Source organism: Gymnogyps californianus, chromosome 2 (assembly GCF_018139145.2).
Source record: "Gymnogyps californianus isolate 813 chromosome 2, ASM1813914v2, whole genome shotgun sequence".
NCBI lineage: Eukaryota > Metazoa > Chordata > Aves > Accipitriformes > Cathartidae > Gymnogyps > Gymnogyps californianus.
The window spans coordinates 117220449-117245654 of record NC_059472.1 but is presented as its reverse complement, the minus strand read 5'-3'; the positions used below and the strand labels follow the sequence as shown (position 1 = coordinate 117245654).

At 42.3% G+C, this 25206-nt stretch overlaps 1 protein-coding gene and 2 long non-coding RNA genes across 4 annotated transcripts in view; all 3 read right to left on the bottom strand.

The window, feature by feature from the left end:
- The window catches only part of LOC127013855 (uncharacterized), a 98838-nt gene that overhangs the window by 36639 nt on the left and 36993 nt on the right, over positions 1 to 25206 (bottom strand). The window lies entirely within an intron of this gene.
- Positions 1 to 25206, bottom strand: part of LOC127013856 (uncharacterized) — a 65672-nt gene that overhangs the window by 11777 nt on the left and 28689 nt on the right. The gene's annotated exons all lie outside the window — the stretch shown is intronic.
- LOC127013849 (leucine zipper transcription factor-like protein 1) lies at positions 8564 to 18854 on the bottom strand. Its single transcript, XM_050892892.1, has 10 exons — positions 18807 to 18854; positions 17098 to 17222; positions 16427 to 16616; positions 15874 to 15939; positions 14397 to 14465; positions 12941 to 13006; positions 12712 to 12804; positions 10091 to 10252; positions 9504 to 9607; positions 8564 to 8682 (listed from the first exon to the last, which is right to left on the bottom strand). The coding sequence occupies exons 1-10, from the start codon at positions 18807 to 18809 to the stop codon at positions 8664 to 8666; spliced, it is 897 nt and encodes a 298-aa protein (XP_050748849.1). The 5' UTR covers positions 18810 to 18854; the 3' UTR covers positions 8564 to 8663.

Sequence of the window (25206 nt, the reverse complement as noted above, 5' to 3'; positions counted from 1 at the left end):
TTAAATGATACAGCTGATCCTTAAATTAAATCAGCCTAAGCATCTCCTCTTCTCAATATGTTCCAAGTCCCATATGTGAACTTACAAGGAACTGAACTATTTTCTGGTGCCTTCAGAGTGGTTCAATGGGGCAAGAAAGTAATAAATTAATACCATGTGGACCTACATCTCTCACTCTACTTCTATTCTTCTAGAAAACATGGGCCTTCCCGCTGTTTCATTGCACTTCTAGGAAATGAGTGCCACTGACACCTGGGGCAGCTGTCAGGTAAAAGCCGTATGCTAAAGAATATGTAAAATAAAGCAGCAATAGAAGAGATTGCACACCAACAAAAAGCCTGACCTCCTACTCTGCCCTGGACCCTGCTGGGTGGACAGGGCACTGGCATGGACAACATACTTTTGGATTTAAAGCTTGCCACACTCCTCTTCAAGGGAACCAAGAAACATAAACCACACTTACCTCCTCCGTACATCTGACATAAGTATGGAAACCTCCACACATTTCCCAGCCCCACGGCATAGGAAATGCAGGCAAAAACAAACTGCGGGATTGTCCCATAGTGGCCGGGATTTCTCCATTGCTGACTTGCAGGCAGAGGTTTCAGCAGCGCCTTCCTGCCTCCACTCCCTCAGGTACTCTGCCAGCCCTGCCTCAGACTCCACGCCAGCCCGGCTTGGAGGGGAGGGAAAGGCGGAGGAGCTGTGCTTGCCAATTCCTATCAAGCTTTTTAATTACTAATCTTATTAACAGGCACATACTGAAGTAGGAATGCTGGTAAATAGATTATAGACACACACAGAACTATAAAATTGGTACTTTGGGTGAATAGCTGCTTTTTGACTGGCGTTTCTGGGAAGGATGTGAGCCCAGGGATTTTTATCGGCTCACGTGCCGACTTGACACTGGGAGGAAATAACACTGGGGCTACAGTTTGGTTTTGGAAATGGGACACTCCTTCCCCACAGGGTGCTCTTCCCTAGGAGTGGCATTCATGCGTGTGAGGCACCAGCTTGGATTTGATAGCACAGTGAAGGGGTTCCCAGACCATTAGGACTGGGCTTAGTGGCTGTCAGAGCTGCCTTTTATTCCTAGTGTCCCTTGTCCTAAACAGGTCCTCAGGCATCCCATCACTTGTGCCCTGGTGCTCACCCCAACCAGCCCAGCACATTCCCCAGTTCCAAAAGTGGCCTTGAAACAGTCCCTATCAGCCACGCAGGTCACCAGCCTGCAGCAGCCTTGAGTACAACACTCAAGTTAGACTCTCCGGGAATACTACCCTCCCTCTACATGCTCTGAGTGTGTGTGAGAGCGTGAAATAGCCCAGTCTCTTTTCACTTACCTTCATGCTTACACCCCACTGCTGCAGATGAACTTTTCTGAGGAGTTGCTGTTTTACAATACTTTTAAGCAGCAGGCACCAAATATATACAAAGGGCACTGGAAAAGGTGTCTGTGGCCTGTTGTGGAGGCAGAAGAACCTAGGAGGCCTTTGCGTCGTCTGAACGCACACCGAGATGCCAGGTCTGAACATGAACCCTGTGCGCTTGGGCCCCTGCCAAGGTACACTTTGAGCTCAACCACTTCAGACAGGTCTCCCAGTGAAGGAGGCTGCCAGCAGCATCTGTAGCAATAAAAAGGGGATGAACAAGTCCAAGGACTCAGCTTCCTTCCTCTGTCTAAATGTGGTTTTTTCAGGCCAGGACTGGGCACCTTTCAGGTCCGTTTTACAAATAAGACTCGCTCAGCTGCTGTCAGTCTCACTCCTCCAGCGCCGGGAACCTGCTCCCTGACAGCGCTGTGTGTGCTGCTCCAGCATCCCATCAGGCACTGGCAGAGCCGAGGCATCCAGCTGCGGGTACGGGTGAGAACCCCTACCACAGGGCCTTTGGACATGAGCCCAAACTGCAGAGTATGTCATGCAACTTTGTTGAGACCAGCAGAACCACTCTGGTGGACTTGCTGACCAGCCACCTGTAGTAGGAAAGTCACAAAGTGGGATGCCACTTTTTTGCATGCTAGAAAAAGTGACTGCAAGAGGTTTATGCATCTCCCATAAGTGAATCCATTCTTCACAATGTGTTTTAGCGCTGTTAGAAATGGAGGTTGTCATTGGAAAACATCAGGGTTTGCCAAACCCTTCCAGAGTACAGTTTTGAGGGAGCTCGTGGCTCTTCTGCAACATCCTTGCAGTTCTTGTCTTGCCCGCAGAATTGCAACATGCCAGCTAGCCCTGGAAATACGTCTCATGGGTAACCCTGAATTCTGCTGGAAGGAAAAATCCAAGGTAATTTTAGATCCATAAGCTATTAAACTGAAGGACACACACTGAGAAGCTACATATAAGTTAGCTGTCCCACATCATGAAAACTTTTGCAAATTATTAAAAAGTTAAATGTCCATCACTGCCTGTGGGATTTATTACAAATGATACTTATAAATAACTTAGAGCATTTAATAAATCACAGACAGGACAGCCTTAAAAAATAGCACATCACTAGCGCTTGGGATGCTTCTGTGTGAATAGATTACTGCTACTGATGAGCATAATCAAGTTAAACATTTTCTTGGCTCTGTACCTCCTTCCCATTACATTTCAAACTAGTTTACTAATGGACTGGGGAGACTGTGCAGGCAGAGAGGTGTGGTGTCCTCGGCTCAGGTCAGGCCAGATCAGGAAGTTCAGATGCAATGAAATGAATCCTTGCCTCTCTGACAAATGTCAGTCTCATAAGCAGGTCAGATCACAAACTACTATGAGGGTTTTTTTAAAGGTGGTCATGCACATAGGCACCCAGCAAAATGCCTGTCATCCAGTGGCTCCTTGAGAAACAGGCTTTAAATATATTTAAATGTATTTAAACAGGTAACACTCGGGAATTCTTGCTGTGGGACTTCCCATACACACCTCAGATAATCAATACTATTTCTGATGCTATTCAAGATTTTATCTCCTTTGAACTTCCTTCATTTGGGTTAGGGGAGGACTTGGGCTTTATCTTCAGGGACAAAGATAAGCCTCTAATAGACACATGCAAGAACTTTTGATCATTTCACTGCTCATGTTAAAGGAGGATTAGAAAGAATTTTTTCCCCCAGTACCTAACAAATTTGAGAGTGTGGGTTTGGGGAGTGGGTGAGAAGGGTAGGGGTTCATCTCTACAGCAAGCCAGGGACTGATGGGACAGCATGTGAACTGCCCTAGGTAAACCTAATCAGAAGCTGGTAAACAAAGCAGAGAATCCCATTTCTCACTGAAGCAAAACTGGAAGTACTTAGGTGAAGGTACCAACTAAAAATCCTGGGCTTGCGTCTCTTGATGCCAGTACAGTAAGAAGCCAAGCGCCTCTCCCAGCTACTTAAAATGCAGACAAAAAGGGAGTCTGGGGTCCTAGCAACAGGTTGGGGACCATGATTCGAGGGTGTGAGAGAAGCTTAACAGTTCTATTGGCGAAAGAGATGGAAACAAGGGAGTAAGGAATAATAAGCAGCAGTGGAAGAAGTCTGGTATGGACAACTCCTAGATAATTCTACCAGGTAGCCTGGACTTTATTATGCTACATCCAACATGTAGGACTATAGCCCCCAGATTTAAAAATAAACCCTCTGGGCTTTCCTTGATGAGTCAGACATGTGGGAGGGGGACAAAGTGTCAGCAGGGCTAGCTCTGGTGTTTAGTATCTGCCATTCCTGGAAGCACTCACTTCCAAATGGAAACATGCTGGCTGTTAGCGTATTAGATGATTATCAAAAGGAAGTGATGAAAGAGTCTCTACAGCCTCTGCAAATATTTAGTGATGCTATCAAAAGGGAAGCAGATATACAGCCAAGAGAATAGCAGCTCCCACATATGGTTTTTCTGTTTAGATTCACTGTTTACAGTTGCTACTCTAAGATCCATGTTTCCTTACTTTAGGAGAAAGAAAGAATCCAGCTGGATTTCCAGATCTTTGACAACTCATAGGCCATGACAACTGTTGAGTGGTTGCTCTACGTGTAATTGGAGATTACAGTTACTCCTCTAAGCAGTTATTAGGATTGCAATTATTCCTTCCAGCTCATCACTATTACTTGCTGCTTAGTTCTACACTGTAGATGATGCCCTTAAGGTCTGTACCCTAAAGTCATATTCAGCCTCTCAATCACCCTTAAAACTGTTTTGCGTTACCTCAGCCTTCCAAGAAAAGCATGCCTGAGAAGAGTCTCTCTTTTTATTTTCCTTGCTTTTCTTTAGCACCACAGCTCTATCTATCTTCTGACTGTGTGGTTTTTTAGGGTACTCCTTCCATGAAGGTGCGCTCAACACAGTTCTGATTCACAGAATTGCACCCAATTCACCCAGACCTCAGAACTGGCCCGTGTAAAACAAAAGAGCCACAAACTGGCACCTCACTACAACAAAAAAGATACCTGGCCTATTCAGTCGGTTCTTCTGCTTGTCTTCTGCCAGTTCACACCTTCTCTTTGTCAAAGCTTGCCTGCAGTCTGGGGAGATCTCCGGGCAGCTCTCTTGTTCACCAGCAGCTGTCAGTCTTGAGCTGCCCTCTCAGTCCTGCACCAACCACTCAGCATCACCATTACTTACAACGGACACTCCAAGACACTACATTAACAGGTTCCTAAAAATAATAATTAAAAAATAATTAAAAAATAAAAGTCTCTAGATATTAAGACTGCTGAAACAGAATGACATGTATCTACCCACCTTTATTTGGAGAAGAGGTGACTCCAAACAGGCTGCCTAATGTTTCAGGATATGTCTGAGAGGAGACTGGTAAGGAGGGCAGATCTAGGTACCCTCAGGGAGAGTCTGTAGGCAGCCAGAGCAAGGCAGCAATCCTGGGCCAACGCTGTCACTGGGACATTGTCAAAATTAACAGTCATAGCGTAACTCCCGTGGGCACATTCTCTGCTCAAATCCAGTTATAAACATTTACAATAATAATTACAATAACAATTCTTACCTGCTCACATACAAACTTACCTTCAAATTACATCAAATTGTTTTTTAATATGTTTTAAAAGGCACATCCTTCTAGAACAGATCAAACTTTTTAAGCTTGATCCATTCAGCTACCTGACACCCAAGACGATTCATGTTTGTTTCCTGACGTGGTGTCCTGGTTTCAGCTAGGACAGAGTTAATTTTCTTCCTAGTAGCTGGTATAGTGCTGTGTTTTGGATTTAGTAGGAAAATAATGTTGATAACACACTGATGTTTTTAGTTGTTGCTAAGTAGTGTTTATACTAAGTCAAGGATTTTTCAGCTTCTCATGTCCAGCCAGCAAGAAGGCTGGACGGGCACAAGAAGCTGGGAGGGGACACCGCCAGGACAGCTGACCCAAACTGGCCAAAGAGCTATTCCATACCATATGACATCATGCCCAGTATATAAACTGGGGAGCTGGCTGGGAGGGGCGGATCGCGGCTTGGGAACTAACTGGGCATCGGTCAATGAGTGGTGAGCAATTGCATTGTGCACCACTTGCTTTGTATAGTTTAATTCTTTTAGTATTACTATTGTCATATTATTATTATCATTAGCATTGTTTTTCATTCTTTTCTGTCCTATTAAACTGTCTTTATCTCAACTCACGAGGTTTTTTTCCTGATTCTCTCCCCCATCCCAGGGGTGGGGGGGAGTGAGCGAGCGGCTGCGTGGTGCTTAGCTGCCGGCTGGGGTTAAACCACGACAGGCGGTAAGAATCATTTCACTGTGGTCTGACAGCATTTGGTATCACGCAGAAGCCAAGAGCTGTCCTTGATAATGCCAGAAGAGGGAAACCAAACTGAGGAATCTTAAGAACTTTTTGGCTGGATTGAAATCTAAGTGCCTGGCAGACGACTGTGGGTTTCCCAAAAGCAAGGTATGTGAGAAATGTCCAAACTACAGCTGTCCTTACATCAGCCTATCAAATAAAGAGGAGCACTTGCAGTTTAAGTGTTAATATATATTAGTGTTTGTCTTAGGACATTTAAAAAAATGGCTATTATCCACAAGAGAAAACCAGATTAAGGAGTACTTTATGAATAGTTAAAGAACATTGGGTAATATCCTGTCTCATTAAGATGGTAGCATGCAGCACTGCTGGCTCATTTATTATCGAGCAACCACTGAACTCAAGTCACGGCTAGAGCACAGGGTTGGTTGTTAGCTGTCAGAGTCAATACTAGCGAAGCTGAGCTGCCTAGATTTCATTCCCATGGAAAATATTCTTCAGTTTGCAAGCAAAACAAAAAACCCACCCAGCTTGAAAGAGATTTGATTCCTGCAGATCAGCCAGTTACAGAGAAATTTTCTTTTTAAACGTTCCCTTCAGGCATAACTAGGGAATTAACAGCTGAAGTGGAAGAAATGGATGATGTCTATTTAAGCGGTATAATGAACTTCCGAAGAACAAAGGCTGGTAAAAGCAGTATTAGAATTTACATCTCAGGGAAAGATGTGAAGTTTTAGAAACATCAGACACTGTCAGGAGAGGTTCAGATGTTATCTCCATCTTCAAAATATTGTACCTATCTCAACAAAAGTAAAATTGCTACTGTATAATGCTCCAGGTCTTCTTTGACAGCTACATCATCTTTGACAGATGATGTATTTTTCATCAAGAGCTCCACACAAGACCTTTACTTAGCCATTGTGCAACACAAACCAACGAGAGCATCACAGTGATCTCATACTTGCTAAACTGGCAATCTGCAAGACAGGTGATCAAAGTCAGTGTTTCAATTTTGCACTACACAGTTCTCTACAATATTTGCCTTACTCATTTGAGGAGATAACATGGTCTGTAACCGCACTTGCCTACAGCCAACTTATCTCATCGAGACCTATCCATATACTGAAGTTGATAGCGTACTTTCTTGTTGAGATGGTTTCTAAGCAGATAATGAAGGCCTATCACAGAGTCAATATTCTAGCTAAGTCAACAGCCAAAGATTTATCAGAAAAGAGAAGGCCAGCAGAAGTCATGAGATTCTCTGCCTTTCTTCACCCTTTACCTGCCATTTTAGAAATAGTAACTGATCTTGTTAAAATGAATTTTATTACGAAGAAAAACACAATATTCACCCAGACAAGTACTCCTGCTGGTGTCAACATAATTGCTCTGAGCAAACACAGGCCAGAAAGCTCTTTGGTACTTCCCTATTAAGAACTTAACATTTTAGTGACTGTACAAGGGGCAAAATAATACCTTTCATGAATTTAACTGACACTGCATGAGGACTGTGTCACCCCATAAAGCCCTACTATTGTGATACAGCAATAATATCATGTTACAGACACAGGACTTTATCCCAAACCATTCTTGCTTAACCAGTGGGGAGAAAAGGACAAAAAACTTACAGACTGCAAGTGTATGGCAGATTTGACTGGGGCATCACAGCTTGAGCAATTTTAACAGCTTTGCCCGCTCGAGAAAGAATGAGGGAAATTGATCCATTTCAGTTCAAGCAGCTCCTGAGACAAGCACTGTTAAATGCCAGTTTCTGTAACACACACACACCAGCCTTTTCCCAGCCCTGCCACTGGTACACTTTTTTACAGCTGTTTGATGTGGTGTGGCTTTGAACATGAATCTGTAATTTACATGTTCACACTTCTAACAAGATTATTTACTGATCTGCCACTTCTTTCTACAGATATTAAAAAAAGAGCTATAGAAAACATTCCTATAATAAACCAGCTCCTTAAAGATTAAATGTTTGAAAACATAACGGTTTTATTTGGAGTAAAATACAACATACATATGAACAGGGACAGATGAACAAGTAGAATGCACTATTAAGAGGCTGCCAGATAAATGCAAGGCAGAGGATTACAAGTAAAAGACTTGAGAGAAGTAAGCTGTTTTCTGGTGAAGTTACATTAAGAAAGGAGATGAAAACATCTAAAATAACTTATTTCCCAAGAAAGTTGCTCCATTAGCAACTTCCCCATGCATTTTCAGATTATCGTCTTAATATTAAGAATACTGGCAAAATCAGAATCTGTCTTCTGATGTTAAAATTTGTTTCAAAAATTCAAGTGAAAAAGCTTAACTTCAATTAGTGGCTTTATTTGAAAGGGTCCAGTGCTTCTGCTATAACGCATATTTACCTCACTATCTAATGAACATCCTCTAGCAAAATGTTACTGATCACATTTTGCTGAGGTATGACATGTCCAGTGTGAAATAACATTGCAGAATCAGCGTGTTTCATTTTTCCTCCTACTTTTTACTTCCACTGATGGAATTTTCACATATAATGCCACTTCATGGCTACATTAACTATACAAAAGTAACAACTGGAGTTTCCACCTCAGAGACATCAAAAACCCTAATGCTTATTTTTTTTCTTTTTTTTCTTTTCTTAACAAAAATAAACTCCTTTCTTTGTAGAGAATGATCTCAGTCCTTCAATAAGCTCCTGTTTGCTATTTCTCAAGGAATGTTGATGGTTAACAACTAAAAACGTGACTACAGAAACGAATACCTATAAATTGTAGGTTTACAAGGAAGTAAGGTAAGAGTTTCAGCGTGTTATTAGTATTAATAAAAGTTATTTTAAGCACTAGAAGCAAAAAATATACCATTCAAAACAAAAATTATTGAAAAATAATACCAGTCTACATTTTCTTTCTATGGCAGCTTCTGATAGATCAGATGTTTTTGGTATTTTAGTCCTCCGGCTCATATCTGAGGATTAAAAAAAAAAAAAAAAAAAAATTAAAACAGAGACAAAATGTCTCTTGGGTATTTTCTACTCTAAAGAAAATATGAAACCCAAGTAATAAATTACTCCCACTAGTGACACATTCCTGTCAAGGTTCACTGTATGACTTAGGGCACAGACAAATGTATATACTTTTTAGACTATTTTCTCCTTTTAAAATTGGCTAGTTTACCAAATAGTGGAATGAGGGAATGACCAGGAACCTGCCCACAAATCCCAAAATACAGGCAGAAATTTAAACGTAAATTTTAAGTTCCATCTCTGTCCTCCTACAGCATAGGTCTAAGGCATCCACGTTGCCAAAGCTCACTTGACATTTGCAGAATGATAGTCTTCTACGCAATATAATGGCCAGGGTGCATCTTTCTTTACTCAATACAAACCTAACCCTGTTTACATACTGTGGACTTCTCATTCCCATAAACAAGTGTGGAAGAAATAAGATAATGCCAAAGCATCTGTTACATCTCCGATCTGTATCTCTGTGTGTAGCACCTGGGGGCTTATCTACCACACCCTTGAATATTTTGTATCCTCTGCATACTAAATTCTCTCATTACTTGCTACATGGTAGCTGCTGTTGCACACATCAGTCCTATTCACCTAGCATCCATTAAAAGGATTGGCTTGTCAAAAATCAGGGAACAGCCTACTAGAAATTCTTTTTAAGGAAAAATTTATAGTCTGTTTTAGAGACAGCTTCACATCTACAAAAACAAAATGGGAGCAGAACACGGATCCAGAACAAGGATCCTGTTTGGACAGACAGAACAGCACCACTTACTTGGAAAGTTTTTTACGTAGATCCTTTATCTGTTCATTCTTCTTAGTGAGAATCTCTTTCATGTTGCGATAGGCAGCTGTTTGCTGAAATTTCTTCTCCAATTCCTACATAATAATAACATCAACATATTATTTACATATTATGAAGACCAGGCTAATACACTTTTTAAAAAAGATGACTTGCTTTTCCTCCTCAAGTTTCAGAATAGTAGTTTGTCTAACTTACTCAAATTTAGATGAAGTCAACTAGTAGATTCAAATGAGATTACTGGGAGAGAAAGAGAAACACAAACTTTATTTTCTAATGAAATCAGGCTAAAAGTCTTCTGAAGACTGGGAATACACGTTTCATTCAAAAATTTCTATGCAGACAAATGGGCAATTTTTAAAGTATTCATCTAGTTATAATCACGCAGTTAGTTGTATTTTTGCTCTTTTACATATAACTTGTTTTTCCACTGAAATAACAAAAATACACAGGCACAAGTGTGACCCAATAAACTCTGCATCCTGTAGTGTAAGCTTGTTAAATTACTAATCAGTTAAATGTGCAAGGATCTCATCTTTACATTACAATAAAATGCTAACCTTTTCAGCTGTGGATAGCTGATCCTGAACCTTAAGTAAGTCATGTTTTGTTGTCACCAAGTTCTCTTCCAAGAATTTTTGGTTTGCAGTAGAGTCATTCAAAGTCTTCTCAAACTGGCATTTCAAAGCTGCCACTTTATTCTCCAGTTCGGTGATATCCTGGTTTGCATTCATCTTCAACAGAAGAAATATTTAAAATATGTCAAATGCAAGAGAAGATATATTTAAAATATCAAGTGCAAAATTCCACATAAAGGGGGTACATCTTAATTTTTAATAATTACATTCACGTTATTCCTGTAAAGCCTAAATTAGAAGTGCTTTAACTAAAAAAAATCAGTTAAAGCACTAATTTATAACTTCAAAAAATTGTTAATAAATGCATTTTAAAGATGGCTGGAATGTCTTCTCTGCCAAGTTGAGATTTCAAGTTCTTGTACTTCACTTCTTCAGGAATTAGGTGAAGCCACAGGATGAAGCATATCACAAGAAGTTATTTAGCATACAGAAATAGTAAATTACAGTTTAAGATCTGAATGTCTATGCTATAATGTATTTTTAAAGCAGGTAAAATATCACAGGCATTTCAAAAGCTGTTAGTGTAATACAGGTAGGAAAGGATGAAAGTGTTAAGGCTCGTATTATCAGTCAGGTACCGATATTGCACTGTTCTCAGATGCATTACAAAAAGAGCCTCCACAGTTGCTTGTGAAGCAACTTTCCTGTTTCCTTGTGAGAAGAAACAACCCAAACTCTTCTGGCCATCAGTTCTGGGTCACAAAACATTGTATTCATGTAACTGTTCTATGGATTTCCATTTAAAAAAAAAAACAAACCCTCTCAGGTTTAAAAGCTCAACTTCAGGCTCTCAAAAGTATAATCACTCAGGATGAGGCTGAACCAGCAGCACCTTAAAAAGAACAAAAATCTAAAACTAAGGAAGCTCTGCTCCTTTTTCTATATGGAAGGTAAGATTTGAGCATAGGAAACCACTTGATAATGGTACCTGTACAGAAGAAAAGCTTATTTTGAATTTTGAGACAGAGTCCAAGGCTGCGATGCTGAAAAGCACTACAATGTATAATGTTTCAGATCAGAATAGACAGTGACCATTTTTCCAAACTGTGACATAAATCAATTACGTAAAAATTCTAAATCCTCAAGTTAATCTGATCCAACAGAGCAGTTACTCCCAAACTGTGGTTCACACTTAATGTGTGGAACCATATTAACTATTAAAAAAAAAAAAAGTAAGAGCTGGAGAAGAAAGTGACAGATTATAGAGAGCAAATTAGGACATGAAAGCTGAAGATACTCAGCAGCCCTGACACTGAGGCCAATTCATGTTTAACCAGAAAAGTAGGATGAGATTTGGTGCCAATCTTTTAAAACTACAAATGCTATTATCCAGGATTTAATAAACACCTTTAATATTTTAAACCTTTAATAATTTAAGGCTTAACAAAACAGATAAAGAAAATATTTGCCATGACTGACAAATCAAGTTCCCTATTAAATAACATTATTGAATACAGATATTGAAAGTTACTAGATAAAATTATAACATATTAAGAAAGTCAAGTACATACCATAAACCAGTTAGAAAGCAAAATAAAAAGAAATCGGGATTAAAATATGAAAATTAAAGTGGAAATGTTTTACGATATTGAACTTCACTTCCAAATCTGCAAATACTGCAGGAATTTTAAAAAGTCAGTTTCTCAAAATAATGGGATTAAAGTGTTCTAATTTTGTTAAAAGTTTGAACTGAAATGTTTTAAATTTAAGAAACAATCACACGTGAACAAACTTTAGAAAATTCTAATTATTGACAAAATAAAGGTACAAACTTAAAAAATACTAAGGTGACCTGAACAGATTCATCTGTGTCAACGTGCATGACTTCTAGCTTCTTATGGTTTTTTTCTGCAGCAGCAACTCACCGTGTTTGAGCCCTCATTTACAAAAAGATTAAGAACCTCAAGTAGTAAAAATAAACGGTGAACCATTTTTGACAGTATGCTGATATGGGTAGAACTGCACAAAATCAGACATTTGCCATCTGACCCATGATCATTGACATTTGTAGCAAAACTTCAATTGATGTTTAAGAATATACAACACTGGACACTTGCATACAAGTATTTAGGTTTTAAAGTCTGAAGTGAGAAGCAGCACGTCTGGCTTGTCCATGTCAATATCAAGTGTGACAAATGCTTGAAAGAATTAGTGTTTTATTGTTGCTATAAAACCCAGGTTAGATATCATTCTTTCATTAGTAAACAGGAAGAAACAAACAGAAATAAATTTGTATCTGTTAATACAAATATCACCCCTGACAATATGAACTCTGGAATACTACTTCCTGATAGTACCTGGAATAATATTTTCTGAAAATAATTTATCATGGTCTATGTGACAAAAAATACATGTCATAACATAAACACACGTTCTGGATTATCTGTTGACTGACAGACCAGCAGGAACAGACAATGTCAGCAGGAACATGACAATACTAACTTGAACTTCTGTATTTGCCAGAAAAGAAACACACCATACAGACCAACTTTTTAGATGTACAGGCAACAGTTGTGTTAAACGGGGGTGGTAGTGGGGGAAATCTTAATTATATTTACCTTTTGATCTCCTTGAATCATCTGTAAATCCTTCAGTGACTTCTCTAGCTTGGACTTCTCATCTAGTGCAGCTGTAGCCTGTGATACATTGAAAATGTAATACCTCAGAAACATATTTTAATTGAAAACATAAGAATAATAACCATGGGATTCTTATTTAGGTATTTTTTAATACGTAAATAGCATTAAGTATCCAAGCTTACAGGGAATTTACCTGTGTTTCTATTGTCTTGAGTCTGGTCTTCAATTTTTCATTTTCTTCTTGGAGACAAGCAACTGTCTTTGGGTTAATGAATGAGAAAAAGGTTGTGAACACTCTTGTGCTATTTTGAATTTTACAAATATTTCATGTAAGAAAATACGCTTCATAGCTTAGGAAAGCAAACAAGCTTCTAAATGCTTATAAAAATGGCCTTCATAAGAAATCAGTAATCCATTTATTTATTGTGCTTTCTGCTTCAGTCAGCAAGAAATTTAAGTCTCCAATTCTACTGTAATATATAGGACCGTTCACTTAAATTTGGCACACGCTTTACTGAATTGAGACTAGTGAGCTCAGCATCTTGTTAGTATCAATATTCACAACAAAGAAAGATTCACGATTGCTGCTCATCATTTTTATTTTCAATCAACAGGCAAGTAAGAATTTGTTCATAGTTCCTGTTTAAAAGAGACAAATACCAGGTTACTGCATATCACGTTCTGTGTCACAGCAAATAACCATGTTTTATCAGTCAGAGTAAATTCACCACATAAACTTTGAATTATTTTGAGGAAAAAAAAAAAAAAGACATCAGATGCACATATTCAGCAAAAACTGTTATGAAACAGATTTTGAAATTATTTTTGAAGGAGAACTACATTGATCTATAAGTAAAATACAAGTCTGAATTCTTGAATTTTATCTTAATGGGTAACAACAATTTGATTCAGACACTGTATTTGACAGATCACTTTGGTAACGCAGGCTAGAAGACAGAAAACGCAATTCCTTGCTAAATATCTAGACTGCCCATAACTTAAAAGTGTATTATAAGAAGTGTGGCATTTTAAAAGAGTTCAGTCAAACTAAACAAGTTCAATACCTAATAAAAACTACTGATAACATTAAATACTAGAATGTATTTTGTAATTCTGAAAATCTTTAGCAAGTGGGAAATTAGATGTTTTCAAAACTAGTAAATTCCAAATTCTTTAAGTGCTTGTTTCTTTAGGAGGAATTTAACCAACTAACAAAAGAAAAAAGACTGAATGTAATAAGATTGACTTCGAGTAATACAGAAAATGTTTGATAACCTAATCATTTCAGCCAGCTACATATTTTAATTTACTTCCTTGTTGGAAAGCCAGCCAGCTGCACAGAACAAAATGAATACTGATTTCTACTAATTTACCTCATTAATGGAAAAATAAATATTTACAAATGCTAAAATGTCTTTGCAAAAGGAAGGTCAATATTGCAATACATGTTAGAGATCATAACCACACAATAAATTTAAGATGCTTTACAATATTTATTAATTTATTAGCATTTACTTTACATTCTGGGGTATATTACCTTGACATCTATACAGTGATAGGCACATACAAATATTACTGTACAGCTATCCAGTTCAGCTGGATAAGCAGAATGGTCATTGACCACAACTGCACGAACAGACAAGTTTTACCTTGTTTAGCAGCTCTGACCCACCTTCATTTAATGGAGCCAGTTTTGGTTTAATGAGATCTGCACTGGGCTAAAGATATAATAAAGGTTAAAAAGTAAATTATACAGATTTCTAAGAGGAAGAAAATATCCTTTAGTCTGTAAAATAACTACTGACAGTCAATTCAGCTTTCTTTTGTACAGCAAATGAATGACCTTTATTTCAAGTTCAGTTTTTACTGGTACCTTGGCTCCATTATATACTTCACTTTCAGCTAAAGTTAAACAAAAATACTGCAAAGAGACATAAAAGGATTGCAAACTTGAATTTACAAAAGACTACCGATGCTGCAGCAACCAAAAGACAATGAAAACAGAAAAAAATATTTGAGTGATTGTAAGAGTAAAAAGTATTTACACAGCTCCAAATAATTTCTTATTTTAAATATTCAAATATAATATATATTAACTATATATACCTTTATGCTACTGTTGTGGTTTAACCCCAGCCAGCAACTAAGCACTATGCAGCCACTTCCCCTCCCCCCTCCCAGTGGGTGGAGGAGGAAAAAAAAAGTAAAATTTGTGGGTTGAGATAAGAACAGTTTAACAACTAAAGTAAAATAAAATACACTACTAACTAAATAATAAGAAGAAGAAAATGAAAGGAATATTAAAAAAAAAAAAAAAAGAAATAACACCCAAGAAAAGACAAGTGATGCACAATGCAATTGCTCACCACCTGCGGACCGATGCCAGAGCAGCGATCCACGCCTCCCGGCCAACTCCCCCCGTTTATATACTGGGCATGACGTTCCATGGAATAGCCCTTTGGCTAGTTCGGGTCAGCTGCCCTGGCTCTGCTCCTCCCAGCCCCTTGCACACCTGCTTGCCAGCAGAGCATGGAAACTGAAAAAATCCTTGGCTTAAGATAAGGGCTACTTAGCAACAAAACATCAGCGTTATCAACAGTCTTCTCACACTAAATCCAAAACACAGCACCATACCAGCTACCAAGAAGAAAATCAAGTCTATCCCAGCCGAACCCAGCACAGCTACAAATCAAATAAGGTGCAACTGTAATCATACAAGATAAGCTAGAGTCACATCTGTATTGTGGAATCTTCTCAGCTCTTGACTCCATGTTGGGACAAGCCAATGTCCCAGTCTTACTCCAGTTTCCAGGGGGAAGGGAACCCAGGAGCAGGTGCTCCAACACATCCCTGGTCTGGCTGACTTTGGGATGAGGATTATGAGGCTTGCCCCAGATGTGCAGAATCTGCAATCTGGAAACAGCCAAGGCAATTCAGTGTGAGCCCTGGTGCTGAACTGCAAAATGTTACTTTTGGAGACTTTCAAAGATTGTTTTGAAAAAGGGTGGGGTTTTGTTTTTGTTTGTTTTTCTCTCTTAAGCACAAAGAGTCAGTACTAAGTATTTTAAACATCTGTCATGACTCCACATGACATTTGATTATGATTTGATTAAAATAAAACTCTACCTTCTTGTTCGAAGATGTAAATTCTGACTTTTCAAACTCAGCAACCTGTTCCAACAATTCTCTTGAAAAGAAAAGTAAAAGGAGGCATTTATTTACTAAAAGAGCTATGCTATGAAACACATTTTGGCTGATACTATGCTCTTTATTGCATGTAAGATTCTCATCAGAAGTACAGAATGAAGTCCTATGCAAATACAATAAATGCAACAGATCACGTCATGCAATGGTATGGTATATGCATTAGAACTGTAAGATTTAGCATCCTTGATTAAAATATAATCTACTCAGACAACAAAGGCTTTTTAATCAAATCCTATCACCTGCTCTTAACTGATTGATTCAAGTAAGAACATTACAATAAAAACATCTTCCTGACAAATTTGAAATTATTGTGTATCTTGCTACTTTATAGATGGAAGACTTGAAACTAACCTATCATTGATAAAATAGTAAAAGAATAGGTTTCTATGGATAGGAAAAGAATGCAAATAGTCAACACTGAAGTTTTCTATTATTGAAAGGCATTCTGTACAGTCTAATATATGTTACCGATCTCCAATTCAGAGACGTCCGTCTGTAACTTAAGGTACCATTTCTCAGCTTGCGAAAAGAGCTGCCGCAGAAGTAAAACATTGGTGTAAGTCGTATTTATGAGCTCCGACTCCACTTCACTGTGTACAATGGTCTGCAGTCCATCCAGCATGTCTATCACCTCATCGACTGTAAAGGTCTCCTCAACAAGTCTAAACAGAGCAGTCAAGATGAGTCATGTATGATAGAGGTAACAATTTTGCATTGTTATGAGACTCACTACACAGGTATCACTCTTATATAATGCAATGTTCTTCTGAAACATCCACTGTCAGTAGTGGCTGTGTCAGTCATGACCATGGCACTACTAACTGGTTACTGTATTTAAATTTTCTCTTGGAAACATTACAATCACAAATATTACTTCCGCTACAGTCTTGCATCAAATTTAGACATTAGAAGTAAGATTAAAGCAATGTCATGCTGTCAATATCTATGTTAATTCCTAAGAATTTGAACAACTTAGTTTTAAAAGGACTTGACTTGTAACATTTGCAAAATCATTGGGTCTTTCTTCCTCACTAAGAACATACAAATGAAAACAGAGAAAAGTTGCCCCATAAAGCATTTAAACCTGCAATTGTTGCTAGCATATTTTGCTTTATTCTTGCTCAGAACCGCCCTCCATGGTACCTGCTGTCCTTAAGGTCCTGAAAACAAGAATCCACTGTTTTGAGACACAGGCCACGCTTGAAACGAGCAAAGCGCATGTAGTTGATCACTTCATTCTGGTGGTGCTCATTAAGGCCTAGCTCTGCCTGTGGATAAGGATATAAGCACAAAGATAAATGTACAATGAAATAAGTAAAAAGGAGCATAAGTATTGCAAAGACTTGCCTTCTGACTAGTTTCTGTGCTTGCTTGCAGAGGTTATCATGTTAACTAGTATGTTAAAAAAACACCATATTTTCATATGTGTTATCCCTATATACCTCCAATAAGTGTTCCCCCTTTAAAAGCACCAGTACTTGGAATTAAGTCCTCAAGTGACCAGTACCCTTAGAAAAGTCATACAAAATCAGAGACAATCAGAGGATCAGAACCAGAAGGACTGTAGGGGAGAAGCAGCTCTTGGATAAATTTGTCTTTGTTACACGTACGTGTACATAATGTAGCTGATGATGTATCTTTTATAGATGTACTAACAAAAATAGACAGGAAAGTATGTTATGTTTCTTTGTTAGTTTATATGTAAAATCTTGAGACTTCTCATACAATCTTAAGTGATAATCTGAATTTGTTTCTCAACAGCCTATTGCCCAGAAACAAATATTCCCAGGGCAAATTAAGAAGGAAGCATTTTTAGATCTGGCTAACTAGCCCTTCTATGTATGCCTCTATTTCAAAAGGAGGAGTATTGGCATGGCCAATTACATTAGAATAATCTTGCTCATGCAGGTAGCACAAGACACAAGGAGGCATAACAGGGCACGAATGGGAGTTTATCATCACAGTCCCTGGAGGGCTGATGCAACCAAAGGTGAAGTCCATTTCATTTACTCCAATGTACTTCGTTAGTACTGCTGGTGTCGGAGACAGCAACGTAGCAAATCAGACAAACAGTTAATCTGATCACCTTGTCATTATTAATCCAACTGTGCAGGGTAGCTCCAGTGAAAATGCAATACTGTGATACCTGGATGAACAATACTGAAAATGTAAGCACAGATCTCAACTGCCTGGAAATTAAAGGCAGTCTAGGAACAGCAACAGCAGTAAATAAAACAAGCTTTCATAACGTGGTTGCAAATCTAATGTCTCCCACAAAGTCCCACATCTTGCAAATGACACATCATATGAAAAGTTCAATTAATGTTGTCTTTGCTGTTGCTGGGTTTTCTTTAGGTGAAAAGTTTCTACTCATTACAGATAGAAAGGAAGACATATGCCAACACCAGTGCTGAAATCTCACAATCCAGAGAGAAGCTACAAAAGGACATTAAACTAACAAATAAATATGTAAGCGCAGGCCAAAGCCACTCGTGATCTCTAAGTCAGCTACGCTGTTACGCAGTTAAGCAACTGGGCATCGGATCCTGCAAAAACCCCAACCCACTAGTCTCCGCAGGGTCCAACAGGGGTGGCACGGATGCCAGGACGGCAGGCGGCAGCAGCAGCCCCCTCGAGCGGCCCCCGCATGACCATGGCCGCCTGTCCCCGGCAGGACTTGACCGGGCCGCCTCCCTGCCCAGCCTCCGGGCCGGCCCACGGCGACGGCCGGCCGACGCGGAGAGCCTCCTCACGGCTGCGGCTCTGCCCCACGGTGGGGAGCAAGGCGGCCAGACGGCGACGCCATCCTCCGCCCAGAAGAACTGACGGCCGGAGGCGGCTCCGCTACTCACCATGGCGGCCCCTTCGCCGGCGCTCGGACAACGGCTGGGCTCGGCGGCTGACTACGGGCTGACGGTTGCCATAGAGAACGAAGCCTCGCGAGTGCCCTCGCTGCGCTCCTATTGGCGACGGCTCGCTCACGTGACTCGCACGGCCCGCCCCCGGGGGTTGCGCGGCCGCGTCCCCCCGCCCCTCCCCTCTCGGCGGGCGGCGGCGGCCGTTTCCGGGGCAACCGCCGTTGCCCCCGAGAGCTCGCGCTCGGCGCAGACCGTGTGCCCCCCCGGCGGCTCCACCGTCTGCGCATGCGCACCTATCCCCGCCCGGTCAGCCCAGCGCGCTGCCAGCGCGGAGTGGAGCGGCGAGGCGGGTGTTCGGGGTTCCTCGGTGGAGCTGTGGGTGCCGTCCTTCCCGCCCCTTCCCCGGGGCGGCCTGCAGCCCCAGGGCCTGTCGCCGGGCGTGGAGAGCAGGGCTGCCGGGCCTCGGTTTGCGGTCGCGCCGGGCTGGGCTGGTTTCGCTCCACTCTTCCTTCACCCCGATGGAAACGGGGCGGGCGGAGGCGGGAGCAAGCAGGTGGGAAGCTGTGTGAGGGTTTTTCTGCAACATCTGGGGGTTTTGTTTCTGGGTTGTTGGGGTTTTTTTTGCTTTGTTTGTTTGTTTTTCTTTAAGCCATCGGGAAATAAAAGAGTTGTTCAGCTTTTGGGATTCTTTGCTTCTCTTGCTGTTCAAATATGAATGAATACTCATTCAGGAGTGAGTGTCCTGGACAGAAGTTCTGGCAGGTGGATGGAGGTCAGCAAAATGAATGGGAACCTCTTAAAATCATAATAAAAAGGTAAGTGGGTATGCACTGATGAGCTTTGTAATTGGTAAACCACTTTTGTTTAGGAGCTCTATTCTGCACTGAGATTTTTCCATTCAGTGTTATTGCATGACATGTTTCAAATTTGATCTGTTCTGGTTCACATTACTGCAGTAATCCTTTTGACACCTAATACCTCTGATTCTGTAGCCTAACACTCAGATGCTGCTCTGGCGTAACGTGAACACTCAGATCACAGAATCACAGCATGGTTGAGGGTGGCAGGGCCCTCTGGGGTTCATCTTGTCCAACCCCCCTGCTCAAGCAGGGCCACCCAGAGCCGCTTGCCCAGGTCCGTGTCCAGACGACTTTGGAATATCTCCAAGGACAGAGACTCCATCACGTCTCTGGGCAACCTGTGCCAGTGCTCAGTCACCCTTGCAGTGAAAAAGCGTTTCCTGATGTTCAGGGGAACCTCCTGTTTCGGTTTGTGCCCGTCGCCTCTGGTCCTGTCACTGGGCACCACTGGAAAGAGCCTGGCTCTGTCCGCTGTGCGCCCTCCCTTCAGATATTTATACACATTGATGAGGTCCCCCTGAGCCTTCTCTTCTCCAGGCTGAACAGTCCCAGCTCTCTCAGCCTCTCCTCATAGGAGAGATGCTCTGGTCCCTTCATCATCTGAGTGGCCCTTTCCTGGACTCTCTCCAGTAGCTCCATCTCTTTTTTTTTTTTTGTACTGGGAAGCCCAGCACTGGACATGGCGCTCCAGGTGTGGCCTCACCAGTGATCTGCTGGAGTTTCTTCTTAGGGAAGCTACGGTGAATTCCTGGCTCAGACAAGGTTAATAGCTTTTAAATATGGACTGATAGCTCTTATATGACAGAACATGAAATTGTTTATAAACAGTATAAACTTTGTTTATAATGTCCTAGTGTTGGGCAGATGCATACATTATGGTCAGTGCTTAATAAAACTGAAACCTGGACATGCCTGAGTTTAGTTTTGCTTGTGCTCCATAAAGCAAACAACCAAAACCGAAGCAGCAAACAGAAATCACGGCGATAATTATCTTTAAAACAGATGGATGATACAACAGTGAAATAAATACGTTATTTTCCCAGCAGCAGCAGCATGTATGTGGACTCAAGTACAAAGAGTTTATGCAGTGTGAAGCATTTTAAAAAACATGAAAGGTTATGTTTTAGTCATGTCATGGCTTTACAAATCAATTTTAATGGGCTTTATTTATAGGTGATATATATTTACACAATTTTTTCAATATTTTTTCACAGCAGCATAAAAAAGAGTTCTACAATTTTTTGTAAAGTTGGTAGAGATTAGATAGTATGTAATATAGACCATCTGTTTATACTGTGCCTATTACCGACACTTGTTAGTTCCGTATGCAATACACTAGATGTATCTGTGTTCTTACACAGTTATTACAATGGTTTTGTCTTCAAAATACACTGCGATAATGAATACATTAGTCCATTGACATGATTGGACTTTTAATCTTTTCAATTTTATGATAAAGGAATTATGATGCTGATAGATTAAATACTTGCCCAAGACTACCTAAGGTAAGAGCCAGGGAGTTTCTCATGCTGATGGCACAAAACAAACCCAGAACAAAGTGGGGAATCCTTACTCAGACGCTTCGATCCATCAATTGTCAACTATGTCAGCTGGAAAAAAATTGCTGTGCTTCAGCTGTCTCCCAAAAACCAGGAATGACTCTGTTCCAGCACTGCGCAGCAGTGGTGTTGTGACGCTCCCTGTATTTATAAAATCATTTGAGATGCCTGTGTAAAAAGCACATTCTATGTGCAAGGCATCGTACGGCTTGTCAGCAGTAAAATACTACCCCTGACGTTTCTCCATTTGTATATTACCGTTTGGATGTACTGGCAAGTTTGCCTCCTTTCAGGGCTGCAAAGGGATTCCTGTAAACACTCTAGTTTCGTGCTGAAATGGCAAGCTTATTTTAGCCGTGCTGGTTTTACCGAAATGGATTTCCTTGTGTTTTTCTTCTAGTTTATGCGTGGTACCGGGAAAAAAAGGCAGCAGAGTACAAGCTAGCTAAACCCCTTTTTATTGCAGCAGTGAAGGAAATGAAAAAGGAAATGGAAGGAAGGGAAAGGAAAAGGGAAGGAGAAAGAAAAAAGAACAAACAGAAAGGAAAAAAGGAAAGGAAGGGAAAGGAAAGGGAAGGTGGGGGAAAGGAGGGAGGGAGAGGGAAGGGAGAGGGAGGAGAGATCATTAAGCAAGAAGACAGCAAAGTAACACTGCAATCATCCAGAATGGTTTTCATTACATGAAAATGACAGTGCTCATCAGCCCCTCCTCCCCACCTGCACCATCCCTCTCTGTCACCTAAAAGCTACTAGAAATCTAACCCAAAGAAAAGACAAACAGCCCTCTAAAGATGCAGTCTTCACAGTGGCCAGGACAAAAAACCACAAGCCAAAGGGAGAAAGGAAACTAGTAAATAGCAGAGAGATGACACATTCCCCCATGACACCAGTGGATAGCTTAAAAGTCGGTATTGCCTTCCAGTATCTATACAAGCCATGAAAGCAGAGGACTGGAAGGACATAGGAAAAAGCAGCACCTTGGGATCTGCTGTCACCATGGCAGCACAGGCACAGCAGCGTCACCAGAAACACCTTCACAGCCAGCTTCATTTTCCTTCTTTCAACCACAGTCAGCAAGATTTCTGTTTGCAGACTCTCTGTCATTTAGTCACTGTGGAGGAAAGAAAAACACCTCCCTCTGCTCCTTAACTGATGTTGTGCTCTCAACAGCTTTTACACTGCTTGAGGTACATGGGAATCACCTGATGGGAGAGAAGTACCTACACACCCTTCACCCTAAGCACTCCCCTGAAGAGCCTGTAGCCAAGATCAAATCGGTCCTGCGTGCTTGTCTAGAGTCACGACTGATCTGCAGCAATTCTTAGTGCAATGCCAGGGCGGCTCTGGCTTCACCTTCAACCGCCCATTCGGTTAGCTGAGGCAAGAACTAGCCGGGGACAGCAATCCCCCATGGGCCTTGCCGTCCTCAGACTGAAAACCCCACCTCCAGGCCCCAAGGACCTCGGTGGCCCTACAATGGACTCCTCCCATCACCCCTGCCCAGCAGCCTGGAGGACGCCAGGCCCTCTCCTCCCCTCTGCCCCTCTCTGCTACTGGCGGGTGGGAGGATGCCACTTGCAGGGAGCCACGCGGTTGGAGGGTAATGGAGACTCCCTGACCCTCCTGGGACACTGTGCCCACTGTCGCGTTGAGGGGACCCCAGGCCTGGCACGAGGAGGGGGCTGGAGCCCAGAGCACACAAGGGAGCTGGAGGGCAGTCCCGTGCCTGAGGGGCAGCCTTTCTCTCTGGCAAGCAAAATGGCCCCCTGGAATGGGGCCTTCATGGCTTCATGGGCCACCGTCCCAGCCACAGCGACTTCCGTTGCTGGTGTCACCAGCCTTCTGTTACACAAGCAGGCACCCCTGCGGCTGGCCCACAGCTCGCTGAGCAGCTCGAGATTCTGACACCAAGCATGTTTGGTAGAGGAGGATCCAGCGAAGCGAGGCGAGAGCCCATGGTCAGTGGTACGAGCAAGAAGAGCTTCTTGGAACCACTGAGGATGCCTCCACATCCCCAAAAACGGAAGCAGGCTGACCAGAGCAGCAACACCTATGGCAGGCGAGCGGTGGCTGGAGCTCACCCGCACAGAATGGCATGAGCCCATGGAGGTGCATCCACCTCAAGAGGAGGAAGAGCCAATGGAGGTGGATCCAGCTCCTGCAGGGCTGATGGGGCACTGCACCACCATGGCCGGGGTGCCTCCAACACCATGGTGCCCAAAGTGCCGCAGGACCGCCGGGGGGCTCTCAGGGACCCTCCAAACCACCAGCTCCCAACAAGCGGTGCCACCCCTGCAGCCGATGCTAGCCATAAGTCAACCATCCACACTGACACCCAGCAGGCTCATCAGGAAGATCACCCAGCTGTCAAGCCGCAGCTGAGCCCTGCTTGCCCACCCCTTACTCTCACCCCTCAGGAAGGGGGGCCATCTCCTCTGCCCTGAGCCCTGGGGAAGAGGCAAGGAGAGGGCTGCCATGTTCTGGCCGGCAGCGCCATAGCATCAGGAGGAGTCCCTTGGAGACCATCGGAGACCGCTGGAGACCACCGAAGACCGCTGGACACCACGGAGACCGCCGGACACCACTGACACCGCCGGACACCACTGGACACCGCCGGAGCCTGCTGGACTCCCCTGGAGCGTCACCGAGGTTATTGGGGTCTGGAGGTGGCATTTTTTCGGTCTGCGGATGAGAGAGCCAGTGGGGGGTGGCTGTCCTCAGCTAGCTCTTGCCTCAGCTACCAAATGGGGCGGTGAAGATGAAGCCAGACCTGCCTGGCAGTGCGCAGAGAATAGCAACACATCATCAAAGGAGGTAGATGCGCCATCCCTGCAAACATTCAAGATGGAGAGACAACTCTTCCTTTGGAGAAGCAGAAGACTTCAGTTCTGACAGGAAGAAGTTTTGGCAAGATTGGCCAAGAAAGAATTAAAAACCAATATAAAACAATAAAACCCAATTTAAAAAACAATAAAGCCCAATAAAAAACGACTTTAAAAATGCTCTCCTATCTTATCTGGCACTTTTGAGACGGCATGTGGAGTCCTGCATCCCGTTCTGGTCTCCCCAGGACAGGAAAAACACCATCATACGCAGTGCGGGCCCGGCCAGCGCCTTCGAGATGGTGAGGGCCGGGGTACATGGCACACAAGGGCAGGCGGACAGAACTGCGCTGGGCAGCTGGGAGAAGAGAGGGCTCACGGCTGGGTCTGACTGCTGATCTTCCAGAACACTGAAATTGTTTTCCTGACCCAATACCACGTAGAAAATCATCCTGTTTATCTCCCACATGCACTTCACTATTGCTAGTTTTGGTATTCAGAAGAGCAAAGGCCTTCTACACAAAAAAATAGGGAGAGAGATTGATTTCTCCCAGCTTGCATCCCTACTCTCTTTGGTAGGATACAAGCCATGGGCTCATCTCTCCTACCTGCTCCCGAGTCTTATTGATCAAAAAGAAGCATGAGAGCATTCAAAGGTGAGTGTTCTTTGCCAATGTGCACAGAAGCGGCATCCCATCTCTACTTCACGAGATGTGTGAGAAAAAAGCTTCATCTTAATGGGCAGAAAAGTGGGAAGAAAAGATGGAAGTGGAGCTTTGCTGTCAAAACTGCTTCTACAGAAAAAAATACCTCGGGGAGCTCCTGAGCTCCTCTGCCTTTAAGGTCTTCAAGCCCACAGCCAGGAGGAAGCAGGCCATGCTGTCAACTACTTCTTTACACCTTGGGTTCTAATCAACAGCACTGTTTGCTTTGCTCCCACGTGGAGCCGTGGAGCGGACTGGCAGGTATCCAGCACGGGTCACTGGAGCCCAGCGCTTGCAGCAAACCAGGGAACACACTCAACTGACAGTCTTGCTGCACCTCAGCTGGGGATGCAGCCAACTGACCAAAGGGATATTCCATACCATATGACGTCATGCTCAGCAATAAAAAGCTGGAGGAAGAAGGAGGAAGGGGGGACGTTCGGAGTGAC